This window comes from Helianthus annuus, chromosome 8 (genome assembly GCF_002127325.2).
Source record: "Helianthus annuus cultivar XRQ/B chromosome 8, HanXRQr2.0-SUNRISE, whole genome shotgun sequence".
Lineage (NCBI taxonomy): Eukaryota > Viridiplantae > Streptophyta > Magnoliopsida > Asterales > Asteraceae > Helianthus > Helianthus annuus.
In genome coordinates, this window is record NC_035440.2 from 293,771 (window position 1) to 312,626 (window position 18,856).

Consider the following 18,856-nt stretch of genomic DNA (forward strand, 5'->3'; position numbering starts at 1 on the left):
ATTAAGTTGTTTACCCAAAGTTTCCCTTCCAAATGTTTACCAGTTGTCCCAAACCACCGGGACGCATGCTTGAGAAAAGTGCAGTGAACTCACCTTGGGTTTGCTCGGTATGATTAGTTACTTGTTTAACGGCTGATTACCCACGTCCTAACATGTTACCGGTAACAATCAGTTTTTACTCATGAATCATGTGGTCTTTATACACATCACACAAGTGGTATACAAGTAAAACACATTTCACAATGCAATTCATCACAAGAAGTCGTGCAACACATTGGTCCGATATTAGTGTACCTTTGCATAACAGATACCCATACGCTATACAAGTTCACATCACAACCCATGATTTAAACAAACACTTAGCAGTCCAAAACGTCAATCATAAAAGTGTGCAGTCTCATAAGTCTAAGGCCCATCGTTAGCGTGCGATCGAGTGGCAAGGGTGCGGTTCTAACAAGTGTGCAGGTTGTTTCTTTGCGCAACCCAAATAGCATAACTCGGTTCAATAGTTCAGTTAGTGGGCCCACAACAACACTAATCATCGATTATCATGAACACTTAACCATCGGTTTCCGTTAGCAAATAATTATTCATATACACATTCAAGTCCGGTCACAACAACTTAGAAATCGAAGGCCACAGAATCGTTAACCATTAACATATATCTCGGCCCATTTAATATGTATATATATATTACTGTGATTAATTTGCTACATAACAACTATTAATTAACACCCCAACCCAATGTTCCCATGATGGTTGCCAGCCCATCGGTCAACATTCCTTTGCTTATAACCTTAGCAACATCAAACAGTTCTAGGACCTAACAATAAATTCATATTGTTTGATTAGATTAAACCCAGCCGCCACCCCCCATTGGACCTCTAAGCAGGCATTGACTAAGCATACATATCACATGATTTAAAGTCTCATGGGATTGCATCAAAACCACAACCCCCACCTAGCCGCCATTTGTTCACCTTGAGTTATCACATCATTCAGCTTTTACTTAGTTGCATTAAATTTCATTGGACCTCCACTATAATAATTACGATTCCCATGTGCCTTACATCAATTTTAATGTAACATTAAATCATATATTATGCTATTATGTGATTGGACCAAAGATCCACTAAGCCGACCATAAATCAGTTAACATAACTATCTTGTTTGTGATAACATCATGCATCCTCTAATACTTAACCAAACATCATACAAGAATACATAACCAAACATCATGTTAATTAACCCACATAGACTCATGATTACCACAAAGTTTCCTATTCTCATGCCAAGAAACATTAACCAAGAATCGTACACATAACCATGTATAACAAATAATTTGACTCGGGCATTGATCACATACCGGGAGCAGAAGAGATACGAACAAGTGAAGGAAACCTTGATGAGACCCACTGTCGTCAGTCGTACACCCGAGGAGAAAGAGTTGGGCAATTAGGGTTAGTTTATGTGAGAGTTGTGCGATGGATATTAGATAATGGAGTCATGCAAGTTTACGTAACATATAAAGAGGAAACTTAGGTGGGGCGGTTTTGGGATTGTAGTGGGCCAAGGATACTTGAGGGGCCGGTTCCCTTTTCTTCAACAACTCGCACAAACAATAATTGGGCCAGTGGGTTTGTTTTGGCGAACATGATATATGGGCCTCACCCGTTAAAGAGTATACGAGGCTTGCACAGGCTTGCTAAAGCCCATAAAGTCCGATTGTCACATACAACAAGTGGGTCGGTTATGTGAGGTCCAACAAATGATTTCGAGTGCACGCTGAATAAATGGATTTGTAGGATCGCGAATTACGGGTTGTCACATCATCCCCAACTTGAAGGAAATTTCGTCCCGAAATTTAGCAAACAGTCACTGAGGAAGCTAGTTTTGTTAAGCGTTTTCGCGGGGTGTCACATCATCCCCAACTTGAAAGAATTTTCGTCCCGAAAATTGATCTAAAACAATGGTTTAAAGTAAGTTCCGACGAACTCGATCAATAGATACTTTACAACGCCCGGGGGCTAATCTTGTGATCAATGGAAATCACGGTATGGTGGTTAGCGTTTTGTTATATCAGTTGCCGATCAAAGAAACAGGGGATTAATGAGGTTCGTACAAAGATTCGAGCGAAATAGGGGTTCATTAAACATCCGAAGGATTTGGTCAGCAGATTTGTTGTCAAGAAGTAATTTCCAGTAGTGATGCATGGCGGCATGACACAACAGGGAGGTCCGTTACATTACAGTCGCGCGAGGGTATCATTTGTTCAAAACAGAGGTTGGGTGGGTGGTTTCAAAGCACACATACAACAAAATCACGCAAGGGTTATCGGAACATGATATGCATATAAAGCAAGATCAAGAAATCAGATTATTATCCACGACAACTAACCCTATTCACTCAATGCACAAAGATTCACATCTTATCACATGATTAATCCATCATATATGAAAATCACACCTTCAATATCACACATGAACAATACCATACAACGATGAATATTGCAGGCAAGAATCAAGAATTACTAACCAAAACCAGTCACACAATAACATTTAATAATTACTGGGCTCTATGCCCTAAAACGTTATGGTTCTCATTCATCAAGCGACATATTCACATGATATCAGAACACAAACCACGCATACACCATGTATAACACAATTAAGTATACATATCATGCGTCAATCAATAATAGTTAACTATGATGGAACACTAACCCGACAAACGACACACGGCGACCCGTTATCTCGCAAGAAAGGGTTACGACTAGGCTGGCTTATCTTGATGTTGTCGTCGACCTCAGGGGGGGGGGGGTTTGAGAGAGATGGGGCTACCGTCCAAGATCGAGAAAACTGACAAGAGTATTGCATCAACCAATAGACACCGGATAGTTCAAAGGCCAGCGAGAGATTTACCATAATTAAGGTAACTGTTTTAGAGTTAAAGGTGTGACTATTGTGGTGCGAGGGTAAAAAGAGGTAAGGTGACGACTTAGCACAAGAAATATCCCTTAAACGATAAAATAAGAAATCCATTCAAACCAAACCATATAAGTCACTACATTGAACATTTGTAAAAGTTTTTAATCACCACGATTGTTTTTACGAAAACAACTGAAAGAAAAGAAAGAAAAAAAATAACTAGATAAACGATTGAAAGACGAGTCAGTCATCCACGTCACCATCCCCGAGGTCACTACCATCATCATCGTCTCCGTCATTATCCGAGACCTCCTCTGGCTCTTCTTCCTCCTCTTCCGGATCTTCTTCCTCCTCTTCGGGTTCTTCATCAGACCCTTCCGCCTCTGGTTCGGGAGGTGCCGGGACTGGGGCTGGTTCGGGTTCAGGTACGAAGCGGGCTTCCTCCAAGTGATGGACCCTCCAATCTATCGTACCTATCTGTTGGGCCTGCGAGTTAAGCCTTTCATGATCCAATCGAGCGTCTCTCAGTATCAGACCCTGCACCTCACGCCCTTTTAGGGCTTCTGCCTTCAAGTCATTAGTCCTCCTAATAAGTTCCTGTATCTGCTTCTCTTGAGCTTCCAATCGCCCTCCTTGGGTATCAACCTTTCTTAGTAATTTCTGATTCTGCTCCATCAAGACTTGGTTTTGTTCTATTAGAATCTGGTTATAATCTCGGAGGGCCTTACTCACAGCCGCCTCGGCCTGAGCGCTGAGGGAGTTAACTGGTAGGGCATGCGTAGGTCGGGAGGACGACTCCCCGCCCTGCGCGAGTCTCTTCCTATAAGCAGCACGCGTCTCCATCTGACGCGGGGGTGGGTGAGTATCAGCGGGTGCCTTCCCTGGCGCCCGGGATTGGTCGGAAGATGCGGACGATGTAGACATACCTGTCGAGTTGACGACGTAACGCAAGTTAAACGAGAGAATGCACACTCACAACGTTTCAAAAAGAGGGTATTAACGCAGAAAGGAAAGATGACAGAAAGAGTAAGCACACAAGGTTTCAATCAATAGTTGCTACGTCCGTTTCCTCGTCCACTCATGTTTCTATATATGGGAAATGAACTAATTTAGGGGTCGAAAACGAGGAAAGTGTTCAGGTTTATCATGTTAAGAACGATTAGCTACCATGTTCATACACAAACTGGGAAGAACCCCTCTTACACTCGTTAAGCCTCATTGGGATTTGCATGCACCACGCGTTATTATTATGTGTGCACCCATGATAATAAGGCGGTTTGCATGCTCCTCTCGATGTTTCTTAACTTATGTTTGAAGTTTCTCCCACTCCAAATAATCACAAAATAAGCACTACTAACGAGATGAGAATTTACTAGATGTAAGTGTGATGTTACACTATCAACGTGTCATGATGCCTACCATGTCATATCGTGCATGCTATAAATATAGTTACGTTTACTAGGCATATAAAGCATAAGCTGAGGAGGAACAAACCTTGCAGTCTGAAGCTGAGTGTCATGGTCATCGTTTGGATCAATTCGGTTATAGTCTGGTTTTATGAAAACGTTTTAAAACCGAGTTCTCTATAACCAGTGGCTCTGATACCAAACTGTCACACCCCCAAATTACCACCTAGGGCGTGTCCCTAATGGAGGTGTAACGATCCAACAAAGAGCCACCAATCATATCAAACACAAGTTATGATGTACTGAAATACTCAATTAAAAGAAATGTATTGTTTGAAAGTTAAACCAAAAACCAAAGTACTGAGCGGAAGCATAAAAGTATCAATGTGTAATATATCAAAAGCAAATTAAGATAACTGTTTATTATGACCACAACCACTCCAGCAGCATCAGACAGCAAGCTCCCAAGTTCCTTCAGTAATCACCTACAAGCATGTAAACAAGTGTGTCAGACTACGCTGGTGAGTTCAAGGTTTGTGTTTGTTTACCAAGTTGTGTTACCGATCAAGTGAGTAAAACAGTTTGCAAAATGATGTGTTGTTTGTTGTTATGTTGTTTGACGTTTTGATGTTGCTCATGTTAGATACCCTAGGGAGTGTGCCCATAAGTATCCGGGGAGTGGTTACCCCTTAACGACCGATTGCTATGTTGCCTTCGTTAGATACCCTAGGGAGAGTGCCCATATGTATCCGAGGAGTGTGCCTCTAACAACCATAGCCATACCCAGATAATTAGTTCACGCCCGTCCTTACGGCCCGGTGTGAGGTTTCCCACCTAATAGCGCTATCAACTAATTACCCCCATTGCCCTCCAGGCAATCCGATGATAGATCCCATGTTCAATAACCAAAACCGATTAAGTTGTTTACCCAAAGTTTCCCTTCCAAATGTTTACCAGTTGTCCCAAACCACCGGGACGCATGCTTGAGAAAAGTGCAGTGAACTCACCTTGGGTTTGCTCGGTATGATTAGTTACTTGTTTAACGGCTGATTACCCACGTCCTAACATGTTACCGGTAACAATCAGTTTTTACTCATGAATCATGTGGTCTTTATACACATCACACAAGTGGTATACAAGTAAAACACATTTCACAATGCAATTCATCACAAGAAGTCGTGCAACACATTGGTCCGATATTAGTGTACCTTTGCATAACAGATACCCATACGCTATACAAGTTCACATCACAACCCATGATTTAAACAAACACTTAGCAGTCCAAAACGTCAATCATAAAAGTGTGCAGTCTCATAAGTCTAAGGCCCATCGTTAGCGTGCGATCGAGTGGCAAGGGTGCGGTTCTAACAAGTGTGCAGGTTGTTTCTTTGCGCAACCCAAATAGCATAACTCGGTTCAATAGTTCAGTTAGTGGGCCCACAACAACACTAATCATCGATTATCATGAACACTTAACCATCGGTTTCCGTTAGCAAATAATTATTCATATACACATTCAAGTCCGGTCACAACAACTTAGAAATCGAAGGCCACAGAATCGTTAACCATTAACATATATCTCGGCCCATTTAATATGTATATATATATTACTGTGATTAATTTGCTACATAACAACTATTAATTAACACCCCAACCCAATGTTCCCATGATGGTTGCCAGCCCATCGGTCAACATTCCTTTGCTTATAACCTTAGCAACATCAAACAGTTCTAGGACCTAACAATAAATTCATATTGTTTGATTAGATTAAACCCAGCCGCCACCCCCCATTGGACCTCTAAGCAGGCATTGACTAAGCATACATATCACATGATTTAAAGTCTCATGGGATTGCATCAAAACCACAACCCCCACCTAGCCGCCATTTGTTCACCTTGAGTTATCACATCATTCAGCTTTTACTTAGTTGCATTAAATTTCATTGGACCTCCACTATAATAATTACGATTCCCATGTGCCTTACATCAATTTTAATGTAACATTAAATCATATATTATGCTATTATGTGATTGGACCAAAGATCCACTAAGCCGACCATAAATCAGTTAACATAACTATCTTGTTTGTGATAACATCATGCATCCTCTAATACTTAACCAAACATCATACAAGAATACATAACCAAACATCATGTTAATTAACCCACATAGACTCATGATTACCACAAAGTTTCCTATTCTCATGCCAAGAAACATTAACCAAGAATCGTACACATAACCATGTATAACAAATAATTTGACTCGGGCATTGATCACATACCGGGAGCAGAAGAGATACGAACAAGTGAAGGAAACCTTGATGAGACCCACTGTCGTCAGTCGTACACCCGAGGAGAAAGAGTTGGGCAATTAGGGTTAGTTTATGTGAGAGTTGTGCGATGGATATTAGATAATGGAGTCATGCAAGTTTACGTAACATATAAAGAGGAAACTTAGGTGGGGCGGTTTTGGGATTGTAGTGGGCCAAGGATACTTGAGGGGCCGGTTCCCTTTTCTTCAACAACTCGCACAAACAATAATTGGGCCAGTGGGTTTGTTTTGGCGAACATGATATATGGGCCTCACCCGTTAAAGAGTATACGAGGCTTGCACAGGCTTGCTAAAGCCCATAAAGTCCGATTGTCACATACAACAAGTGGGTCGGTTATGTGAGGTCCAACAAATGATTTCGAGTGCACGCTGAATAAATGGATTTGTAGGATCGCGAATTACGGGTTGTCACACCTATACTCAGCCTCAGCTGTAGATCTAGACACAACATTCTGTTTCTTACTTTTCCATGACACAAGTGTACCACCCAGGTAAATTGCAAACCCAGTGACAGATTTTCTGGTCACAAGACATTTTCCCCAGTCAGAATCAACATAACCTGTGATATCCAGGTTATCTGTTTTCCTAAACATAATACCTTTCCCAGGAGATTGCTTTAAATATCTCAACAATCTTAAAGCAATATCCAGGTGAACTTGAGTTGGTTTATGCATAAACTGGCTTAAAAATTGAACAGAGTAGCTTATATCTGGTCTAGTTAAAGACAAATATATTAACTTACCAATAAGTTTTTGAAAACCAGTGATATTATCCAAAAACTTAGTATCTTTACTAGTTTTACTAGTAACAAGATGAGATTGTTCAATAGGTGTTCCAACAGGCTTACACCCTAAATAACCAAACTCACTAAGGAGGTCTAAACAATACTTCCTTTGTGATAAACAAACAGACCCATTGGAATACAAAACTTCTATGCCCAAAAAATACTTTAACACCCCTAGGTCTTTTATTTTGAAACTATCACTTAACCCTTGTTTCACTTTTGTTATTTCAGTCATATTATTACCAGTGATAACAATATCATCAACATAGACCAATAACACCAAAAAAACATCATTTTTACACATAACAAACAAGGAATAATCACACAAACTTTGAACAAAACCCATATCAACAAGAACAGAAGTCAACTTCTCATTCCACTGTCTAGGAGCTTGTTTAAGTCCATAGAGAGACTTTACAAGCTTGCACACCTTAGTTTTTTCATTATTAAAATAACCTTGAGGTAAGGTCATATAAACATCTTCAGACAAAGACCCATATAGAAAAGCGTTATTTACATCTAACTGATACAAAGGCCAGCCATTATTAACAGCAAGTTTAAGAACAATTCTAACAGTTACCATTTTAACAACTGGAGAAAAAGTCTCTCCAAAATCAATCCCTTCTCTTTGATTAAAACCTTTGGCTACCAACCTAGCCTTATACCTTTCAATTTCACCACTAGCCTTATATTTGATTTTATATACCCACTTGCACCCTATAGGTTTTCTACCTTTAGGCAAATCAACAACAATCCAAGTGTTATTTCTATTTAAAGCCTCCATTTCACTATTCATGGCTTCAACCCACCTAGGGTCTTTAACAGCCTCATTAAAGGAGTTAGGTTCAACAGACTTATTCAAGGATGAAACAAAACTAAAATTGTCAAAAGACAACTTAGCATAATTAACAACCTTTTCAATTCCATACCTAACTTTACCCTCAACAACATATTCATTAAACTTTTGTGGAAATAACACTTTTCTAGAAGATTTCCTAACTGTATTCTGTCCCTCAGATTGGTTGGTATCATCACTTGACCCTACAGTGTTGCCTGCCCCACCATTATTTCCCATACTACTACTACCTAACTGCTCATTTTCAGGTTGTATATCCTCAACACTTTGAGCAGCAGCAGATGTAGAGGGAGACTCTGGTTGCTGACCCTCACTATAGGGAACTTGAGCACCAGTAGTACCCTCTTCATCATTGGGAGCAGTTAGAACTTCAGACAATAGTGTTTCAGTAAAATCAAAAAAATTAATATGGTTTAGATCTGTTTTATTAAGTTGTTCTTGAGTTAAAACAGTTTTAAAAGGAAAAACACTTTCATAAAATTTGACATCTCTAGAAAAGAAAACTTTTCTATTTTCTAAACTTAATAATTTGTATCCTTTTTTCACATTAGAGTAACCAATAAAAACACACTTATCAGCATGATAAGCAAACTTATCAGTTTCATTTAAAACAGTACTAAAACACAAGCATCCAAAGTTCCTTAAGTGACTAAATGAGGGTTTAAAACCATGCACAACTTCATAAGGACATTTACCTCCTAACACAGAAGTAGGTAACCTGTTAATTAAATACACAGCAGTCAATATACAATCAGACCAATATCTAAGAGGTAAACCACTCTGAAACAATAATGCTCTAGCTGTGTTCAAGAGATGTCTATGTTTTCTTTCAACCACACCATTTTGCTGTGGTGTATAAGAACATGAGGTCTGATGTAATATACCTTTATTTTTACAAAACAAGTTCATCTGATTATTTACAAACTCAGTACCATTATCACTTCTTATAACTTTTATCTTTTTTTCAAACTGAGTTAACATAAGTTCATAAAAGCTACACAAGTTATCAAACACTTCTGTTTTATTTGTTAACAAATAACACCAAACTGTTCTTGAAAAATCATCCACTATTGTTAAAAAATATTTAAAACCCTCATAACTTGTAACTTTATATGGACCCCAAAGATCTAGATGAACTAACTCACCTACTGTTTTAGACTTATGTTCACTGATAGAAAATGGAACCCTAACCTGTTTTGACCTATGACACACATCACAAGGTCCATGTTCTATACTTTTAACACCAAACATCTCTTTTAACACAGTTAGAACTTGATCAGATGGGTGACCCAATCTGCTATGCCACAGACTTGATTTAACAAAACTATTAAAACAAACATTCACAGAATTACCATTCTTTCCCACAAAATACAACCCACTATCTTGACTACCAGTCACCAGGACTTTCCTTGATTTGGAATCCTGTAACACACAACTATCTTCATTAAACACAACACTAATGTTATTATCTTTTGCTAATCTATGAACAGATATAAGATTAACATGATAACCTGGGACATAGAACACATCTTTTAAAATAATACCATCTATTAATTTGACATTACCAATTTTTAAAACTTTAACACTTGTTCCATTAGGATGACCAACTTTAAGATCAAAATCAGAAACATCAACTATATTAAACATATCTTTATCACTATTAACCATATGTTGACTAGCCCCAGAGTCAACTATCCAACTAATTATACCTTCAAAAAACATAGAACTAGAACAACTCACACCACTAGTAACAAAACATGACTCACCTCCTACATTTGTAGACTCCAGCCCAGTACTTGACACATTAGTTGACTTTTCCCCAACTAAGGTTAACAGCTTAGCTATCTGTTCAGGTGTAAAAGGCAAACCAGCAGTAGATACACTAGAAGAAGACCCAACAGCAGCATTGGATTTACTAGTTATATTTGTTTTACCAGAAGAGTTATTAGATTTCTTTTTAAAATTTGGAGGATAACCTATCAGTTCAAAACATCTATCAACTGTGTGACCTATCATATTACAATGTGTACATTTAAAAACAGAATTAGGTCCCCTTTGATTAGATGCTTTCTTCCTTGATTCACTAGACTGATTGGACTTAGACACAAAAGAAACACTTTGGCCTTTTGACCCACTACCACTTGACATCCTATGAGACTCCTCCCTAGATACAACAGAAAAAGCAACCTTGACAGATGGAAAAACTTCTCTGGTTAAAAGATTTGTTCTAACCGGTTGATATACATCATCCAACCCCATAAGAAACTGCATTAGTTTAATTAACATTGAAAAATCATTATAGTCTTTAGCAGCCTTACATGAACATGTAGGCAGTTTGAGCATAGCATCAAACTGCTTCCACATAGTAGTAAGCCTGTTATAATACTCAGCAACAGTTGAACCATTTTGTGAAATACAATTGATCTTTTTAAACAAATCATAAACCACAGAACCATCTATCTTGTCATAGGTTTCTTTTAGATCCTCCCAAACCTCTGAGGCAAGTGTAGAAAACACTTGTCCCAAAAATAACTCCTCTGACACAGAATTCAATAACCAAGTTAACACAACAGAATTACACCTATCCCATTGACTAGCAAGAACATCATCCTCTGTGGATTTTTTACATTTACCATCAATAAAACCAAACTTATTCTTGGCTTCTAAAGCCAATTTCATAGAAGTAGACCACACAGAATAGTTTTCAGTACCCTTCAATTTAACACTAACAATAGTAAGAGCACTAGAATCACTAGGGTGTAGATACAGTGGATCTCCTATATCCAACTTACTTATTAAGGTCTGAGACGTGCTAGCATTTGGCTCTGGCAGAACCATGATAGCAAAACACACAAAAGACACAAACAAATAAACACAGAAAAACAAACAAGAAATAACCAAGATCACAGATATACACACAACCTAGGGCGAAGCTGTATCAGTGTCCAGATTCCAGGTTCATCACTTATAGTGCCTGGACAGGTCTTAATACAGGAGCCAAACTATGTAAGTCAATACACTCTCAACAGCCAATAACCAAACACCAAATAGCCAACAACAGATAGAAAAACAAACACTCAACACAATAACAAGCATACAACAGATAAACCACAAAACAAGTAATGTGCCGGTCCTCACTACCCCGACTTCAACTAATCAACCAACCAAGAAAAACAGTAACAAGAATGAGAAGAAGATATCCTCACAGTGGGTGCAACAGCTTCCAGAATATTGTAACCTTCTAGGGTTACAAATACAAAAAACCTTAAACTGGTTAGTTTGCCCTGAACCTTCTTGGGTTCAGAGACCAACACAGCCTTCAAACAACCAGATCTACACCGTAATACTCCCAAGATCAAAGACAACACCAGATCTACAACAAAGAAACTAAATCAGTACACAAGAATCACAACCAGAAACAAACAGCGGAAGACTTAGATCTGATGTTCAGAGCCTAATATGCTCTGATACCATGTAAAATGGTATAGATCTAAACAATAACAGCAATATAGCGACAAAACATGACAAAATCTTATTATTGACCCAAACCAGAAAAGTACCCAAACCAAACCCTAGATCTCAAGTAACTGAGATCTGTATGATACAAAGTACAGATTCAACAGATTATTAGATCTGTTGAATATGAAAAACAAAATACAAACAATACAAGAAAAGAAACAGAGATCAATATGATCTCAAACACAAACAATGATCTCTAAACAGAGATCTACAACACTGGAGAATGAAGACTCTTCAAGCACCAGTCGAACTGAACAACTGATCAACTGATCAGTAGAACGAACAAGATGAACACGGAGATGAACAGATGAAACCCTAAGAAATATCTGGAGTGAATGATTGAACTCCTTCTCTCTCTTGTATTATATAGCTGGATATGACACCTGTTACAACAGCCACCTTGCACTTTCACCAGAATAACAACAATAACCCTTATAGTTACATATTAGCCCTTGAGCCCATACGGTTATAACAAGAGCCCAATAACAAACTTTATAACAAGTCCAACAACTTGTAACCAAGCAGTCCACAACAACTTGTAACCAAGCCCAACAGTTTAATGTATGAATTAATAGTAACAACCAATACCTCATTTTAACAAGAACTCGCTTTCCAAGAGACGAGAACAAGTTCAGTTATCCGGCGAGAACTTGAGAAGATGGGTATTGGGTACAGGTGGCCTGTCGCCAAGACCGGAGTAGTCGCAGAGGTTGGCTCTGGATTACCGCCTTTTGTTGCACTTAGAGCAGACATGGATGCTTTACCCATTCAGGTTAACATTTGAAATTAATTACATCTCTGTTGGTGATGTCATAATTCTTCTATAGTAGGCATGTAGTAGGGGCCAGTCTTTTAAGAAATTCTTCTAAGTATAACAAATTGTTCTCTGACATAGTTTTAGAACATAAGTTATAAGGTGTACGTTGAGATGTAGGAACTGGTTGATTGGGAGCACAAAAGCAAAATTGATGGCAAGATGCATGCTTGTGGACATGATGCTCATGTTGCAATGCTTCTCGGCGCTGCAAAAATCTTGAAACAACTGGAAAAACAATTACAGGTAATTATATACTAGCTAAGCTAGGGTTTCTTCATAAGTAGATAATTAATCAAGGGATGCCGATGGTCAGGGAACGGTGGTGTTGATATTTCAACCAGCGGAAGAACAAGGCGAAGGAGCAAAAGCGATGATCAAAGAAGGTGTTTTGGAGAACGTGGAGGCCATTTTCGGTCTACATTTAGTCCTGAGCTCTGATTCTGGTGTGGTTGCAACCCGGCCAGGCGAATTTCTGGCGGGATGTGGTACTTTCAAGGCCAAGATCCACGGCAAAGGAGGTCATGCCGCACTCCCTCAAGATTCTATTGATCCCATTTTGGCTGTTTCAGCATCCATAATTAGCTTGCAACATATTGTTTCTCGAGAAGCCGATCCCTTGGATAGTCCAGTACGAAACCTGACATATATAACTGTCATTTTCATCTTTGTGGTTTGTCCAATTATGTCAGTCCAAGCCAAATTTCAAATTTCAAATTTGCACCATTTCCTCCCAAGACATTCTTGAAACATGTCAGCTTAATCCAAAAAGTTCATAGCCATTAACTTGGACTGTTAAATGAGGGGTAAAAAAGGTAACTTTGATTGTTGGATGTGGTCGGAAAATTACCTTTTTACTCCTCATTCAACAGTCAAAGTTCGGGCTAAAAATTGAAAAAGCAAATAAAAATGAAAAATTACCTTTTTACCCCTCATTTAACAATCAAAGTTAACGAGCGTTAACTTTTGGATTGAACTAGCATGTTTTAAGAATGTCAGGATGGAAACGGTACAAATTTGAAATTTGATTTGGACTAGCATAACTAGACAAACCACAGGGACGAAAATTAGCAATTCACTCATACATATATAAAGTTAGCCCCTATTTAGTTTGATGAATGATTAGTTATATATGAAAAATGATGTTTTGGCATGCAGGTGGTTTCGGTGGGGATGGTGGATGGTGGAAGTCAGCTTAATGTGATTCCTGACTCGGTTTCCATTGCTGGTACTTATAGAGCTTTTAGCAAAAAGACCTTCTATGCACTTGGAGAAAGAATACAGGAGGTAACTATTAACTAATTAACTCTACTTTGTGTGTTTTGATCGTATAAAATAACATTGAATGTATGTATGTATGTATGTGTTAGTAGGTTATAGAAGCACAGGCGTCAGTATATCGTTGTTCTAGCTCGTTTGAGGTTGATTTAGAAGGAAGTGAGTACTATCCTTGTGTGCCCCCAACTGTGAATGACGAGAGGATATACAAGCACGTGGTGAAAGTCTCGAATATGATGGTTGGAAAAAGTAATATGAATATGGGAGCTGGTCCTTTCATGGGGAGTGAAGATTTCGCGTTTTACTTGGACATGATTCCGGGGACGCTTGCTTTTCTTGGCATGAGAAATGTGAAGAAAGGGTGTGTCCATTCACCGCATAGTCCTTACTACACGGTTGATGAAGACGTGCTTCCAACTGGATCTGCGCTTCATGCTGCTTTCGCCTATACATACCTGCTACCTAATTGGCACGTACATTAATTAGCGTTTCTAAGCACCACACACTTTGAAAACCTTCCATCAATGCTAAGATATTTGTGGATGTCATTCTTTATACATCTATTCTCTATATTTGGATGTCGACATAATCAATATCTACAATCAAGGCCATATATATACATTAACACTAACATACATAGGCTTATATACCTACATTTTTAAACAAGCATGCAAATTAGATCTTGAAATAAAAAAACAAAGGCGGGAAACAGCCTGTTGATTAAGAAGGATGACGTGAGTGAGAAGGGAGAAAATGGCAGTGGTGGTTGTGGTTGTGGTGGTTAAGCATCGAGATCGTTAAGAGGGATGACGGGAATGAGAAGGGAGAGTGATCAAAAAGGCAGTGTTAGCTGCGGTTGTGAGTCGATAGTGGGGGTGGTTGGGCAACAGTGGAAGTGAGAAGGGAGAGTGGGGGAAAAGGGAGTGATATAGGAGAGTGAGTGAGAGACCAACTGCTTATTAAAGTCATCCAAAATACTGACATAATTTACCAACGGATATATCCATCGCAAATGTAATGCACTCCGTAATCCTTCAGCAATCACTAATCACCAATGGATCTTGTTACATACCCAGATTCGAATGATACAAAAAATAACATACTAATTGTTAGTCTGTCCTATAAAATTTCAGCAAATGAATCAATCATACAGAAGGGACCATCTATAATCTATTAGTCTGTTTGTCAAAATCTTGTTCTCACTGAGCATATAAAACGTGAGCAACTAACTATGTCTTAGTCAATGGCACTTTACCCAACCACTGACTATCATTAAGTAATGACAAGTTGTAGTGCGTCATGACTTATAATTGGGGTTGAATAATCCATCCAGACTCTGATTAGAACAATTTGGTAAGTGAATAGGAGCCACTAGAAAAGAAAAGAAAAGAGGCTGAGCGTTGCGAAAAAAGTATTGCGGTTGTTCTAAGAGGTTGTTATCGTTCAACACAAGACACTCTTACCAAAGCTGTAACATTGTTAGGAGGCTCATTACTACACTTGTTTTAAAAATAATCCGGGTGATGACTTGAGAAGAAAATGAATGACATTCTGCGTGCCTGTCTTCTCTGATTGCATGCTTTCAGGTCATGAATTATTAATGTTAACAAATTAGTTAAATTTATACTCATTAGTAAATAGAGTTGATTATTATGAATGCTTGTTGATGAAGATGCAACTTGGGAGTTTGAAGATCATATAAATAGTTTTGTAGGAAGAAAGGAGCATACCTTTCTGGCAGGCGCAGGCCTTCCAATTTCTATTACAAATAACAAGATGTTCCTGCAACACCAAATATTGTTATTAGAAGAGCAGTGCTACTGAGTTGGTTGGTGGAAATAACAAGAAATTTAGAAGCTACCTGTTATAATAGATAGATAGATAGAAGAGCAGTGCTTGACGTTCTCGTCATCTTCATCTGTGTCATTTTTGTGTACCGGATCCATCAATCACCTTTACCGATTTGTCTCTGAAAATACTGTTGATCAGGATCTACTGAATTACTCTCCTATCCTAAGTGCAAAAACATACATATATACGTACCAATTTCTTTTCTTCAATCCTGGATTAAAATTAATAGTTATCCTATGGGGCTTGCTTGACATACTCATAAAAAGCAAATTGTGAGTTTATGAAATCAAAATCCGATTCCAATTTTACCTTTTTTTATTTATTAAATAAATAAAAGAAGATCTAGCAAAATTAACCCTGTAACTTTTATCCTAATTCACTACTCTACTCTCAATCTAGTAAAGTAAAAAAGTTGTATAATTTCTTTTCAAGAACAATTTTAGTGAGATAATCAACCATGTGTTCATATTCATAAATTGCTTTAAGAGAGCTGAAGCTTGGTGCAACAAACCTACCATTTATTTTGCAATCCCTCCCAACCTCTGAATTTCATTAAATACATTAACCTAAGGTCATGAATCAATGTACGTAACAAACAAACATTAGAAAAATATAAATTTTTAACAAAAATGTTCCCCTCAATCACTAGATTTGCCTCCATATTTTGAAAATACACCAGAGAGCAGAGCCTTCTCCTTCATCTTCAACCTGCATCCATCATCAGTAGCATCCATCATCAGTAGCATACACACACTGTTAACCACACACATACATTAATTATGAAACTAAAAACAAAAACAAAAATTAATATTAACCTGTTTGCAGATCCAGGAATAGTGAGTTTAGGTGTAGTCTCTACTTTCTTCTTGGCCCTTGTTGTCTTCTTCCCCTTTTCCATAACCACCTTCTGTTTCTTTAATGACTCTGAACTCACTTCAGCTTCATGTTTTTTTTCAACCACATTTCCAAAACTGTTGTCATTGTCATCATCGGTTGCTGATACAAGGTCATCATCACCAATTTTCAACTTATCAAAAGCGGCCTGTTCAACTTCAAGAGATGGGTCAAGTGGTGTTTGAGTAACAGGAGGAGCCATAGTGGCACTGAAAACTGGCAGAGGGCTTTCTTTTCTATCAACAACCGATGGCATTATTTCACATCTGATTTGCTTCTGAACCTTACCAAAAGTGATGGGCTGTGTTGAAACTATATCCACAAATCTGCAAAAATACTTACTTAGTTGAGCATCAAGACGTACTAAGTTTGACTTTTGAGAGGTCAAAATGACTAGTTCTCTCTCTCTCAACTGAAGTGTTTGGGTTTGAGAAAAGTTTCATTAAGCTCTATAAACGAATAGTATTCAAGAAATGAGGTGAGGTAGGTAACCTGTTAGCCTCTTTGTGAGACTTGAAATGAAGAAAGGCAAAGCCTTTACAAACAGGGTCTCTGGTCTTTTGGTTACCGGAAACGGCTGGAATGATGTGTGTAATTCCAGTAAAGGGTTTAAAAGCTGCTTGCAAGTCTCTGTGGATGTTCTTTTTCTTTGGAAGATTAAACAAACGTACACGAATTCCACTTGGAACCACTTCTGAAATAATAAAATTAAAAAAGGTTTATGATTTTGCAAATGAGACTGACTGACTGACTAGAGAGAGAGAGAACCTTTGGTTTGGGGAAGGGGGTTGGGGTTGGGGTTGTTCTTGAGGTTATTGATATTGACAAGTTGAGCGGCCCTACTCTGCTCCAGCTCTTGCAATAACTTATCTTCGAGGGTGGTGTCATAGACTTTGTCTTCACCAAAGCCTCTGGGCTTGTTTCGAGTCCACTGCCTCATGTTACTCAACGGAACATATACATCTTCCTCTTCTTCTTCTTCTTCTTCTTCATCTTCATCTTCGTCGAATTCGTCATCTTCTTGGAAATCGAATGTTGCGGGGGTAGGGGTTTTAGAGGAGGATGATGGTAATTTGAGATGAAAGGATTTGTTGTGTTTGGGAAGTTGGAGTGAGAATAAGAAGGAATGAGATGTTGTTTGGTTGGAGTGGTGGATAAAGAGAGAACCGAAGAGAGTATTGGTGGTGGTTTTTAGGAGGTTCATTGTTTGCTTGCTTGCTTGCTGCTTCTATGGAGGCTTTTTTGTTTTGGATAGAATACAAGAAGAAGAGAAGCGATACGATATCCATCCCAACCTTCCACTTTTATACCTTCAAATCGTCAAATCTACTCCTTGTGCTTTACCAAATTTCCACACTTAAACAAAATAAACTAACAGAGTTAACTATATAGATGGACCCTTTGTTCCTTAAACCAGATTACACAACTAAAAGCTCTTGTTAATCTAGTTAAATATGAGATAAATTATATCATCTGCCGCTTTCTAAGAGAATCAAGATTCTTTGTGGGAAATCAGATCATTCCAAGCTTTACACAACAACCAAATAGATAATGTTTCAAGCAAACCATGACTTTTTTTCAACCACAATAATCCTTAACACTAGGGGTGCTCACCAAAGAAGACACCACCACCCGCCACCACATCAACTACCCGCCGTAACCAAGGGTGCTCACTGATTGGGTATCCACACTCACAACTCTCTATCTCCTCTGCAAAGCATACACACCCTCTCTCTCCCCACTCCTAAATCAATAACAACCACCTGATCTTCATACGCGAACCGCCAGCAAGGAGAAACCGATCACAGTACCCTATGTTCCCTGGGTAGCCTAAAGGTATAGAACAATTGAGGAAAAGCTTGATTTACATTCACTTCTATTTGCCTTATATAGCATTAGTGTATACAAATCAACGTATGAGAAAGTTACAACTTTGACTATACAAATCAACCTATTTATTTAAAATTCAAATAGACAATTGACTTGGTTGTGTTGAGCCATTATCCTTAATACGTCCTCGCAAGATGGAGGGTCCTTTGGAGACTCCAATTTTGGAGCGAAAAAATTTTAGAAAAATGTGCCCGAGGTAACGTAACGACTTTGTTAACATGTCGGCAGTCTAATCTTTTAAGTTAATGCGTCCGTAGATATTGTGGTCTAATAAAAAACAAGTTTATTTTGTTCACTTAAATACCTA

General features: G+C 38.5%; 2 protein-coding genes across 2 annotated transcripts; one reads left to right on the forward strand and one right to left on the reverse strand.

Moving 5' to 3' along the window:
* Positions 1-12,420: 12,420 nt before the first annotated feature.
* Positions 12,421-14,514, forward strand: LOC110871716 (IAA-amino acid hydrolase ILR1-like 4; the record flags this gene model as incomplete). Its single annotated transcript, XM_022120436.2, has 5 exons — positions 12,421-12,594; positions 12,757-12,882; positions 12,953-13,267; positions 13,795-13,923; positions 14,010-14,514. Coding segments are annotated over 5 exons (1,131 nt in total), but the record flags the coding sequence as incomplete, so codon positions are not given.
* Positions 14,515-16,262: 1,748 nt separating this feature from the next.
* Positions 16,263-17,938, reverse strand: LOC110871717. Its single transcript, XM_022120438.2, has 4 exons — positions 17,428-17,938; positions 17,152-17,353; positions 16,581-16,985; positions 16,263-16,473 (listed from the first exon to the last, which is right to left on the reverse strand). The coding sequence occupies exons 1-4, from the start codon at positions 17,861-17,863 to the stop codon at positions 16,404-16,406; spliced, it is 1,113 nt and encodes a 370-aa protein (XP_021976130.1). The 5' UTR covers positions 17,864-17,938; the 3' UTR covers positions 16,263-16,403.
* Positions 17,939-18,856: the final 918 nt, after the last annotated feature.

Bases quoted from the DNA above. Each gene is read 5' to 3' on its own strand.
- LOC110871717 (XM_022120438.2), bottom strand. From the start codon at position 17,863: ATGAACCTCCTAAAAACCACCACCAATACTCTCTTCGGTTCTCTCTTT. The intron at 16,986-17,151 runs GTTACCTACCTC...GTATTTTTGCAG, and splicing joins TCTCACAAAGAGGCTAACAG to ATTTGTGGATATAGTTTCAA. The intron at 16,474-16,580 runs GTTAATATTAAT...TGATGGATGCAG, and splicing joins ATTCCTGGATCTGCAAACAG to GTTGAAGATGAAGGAGAAGG.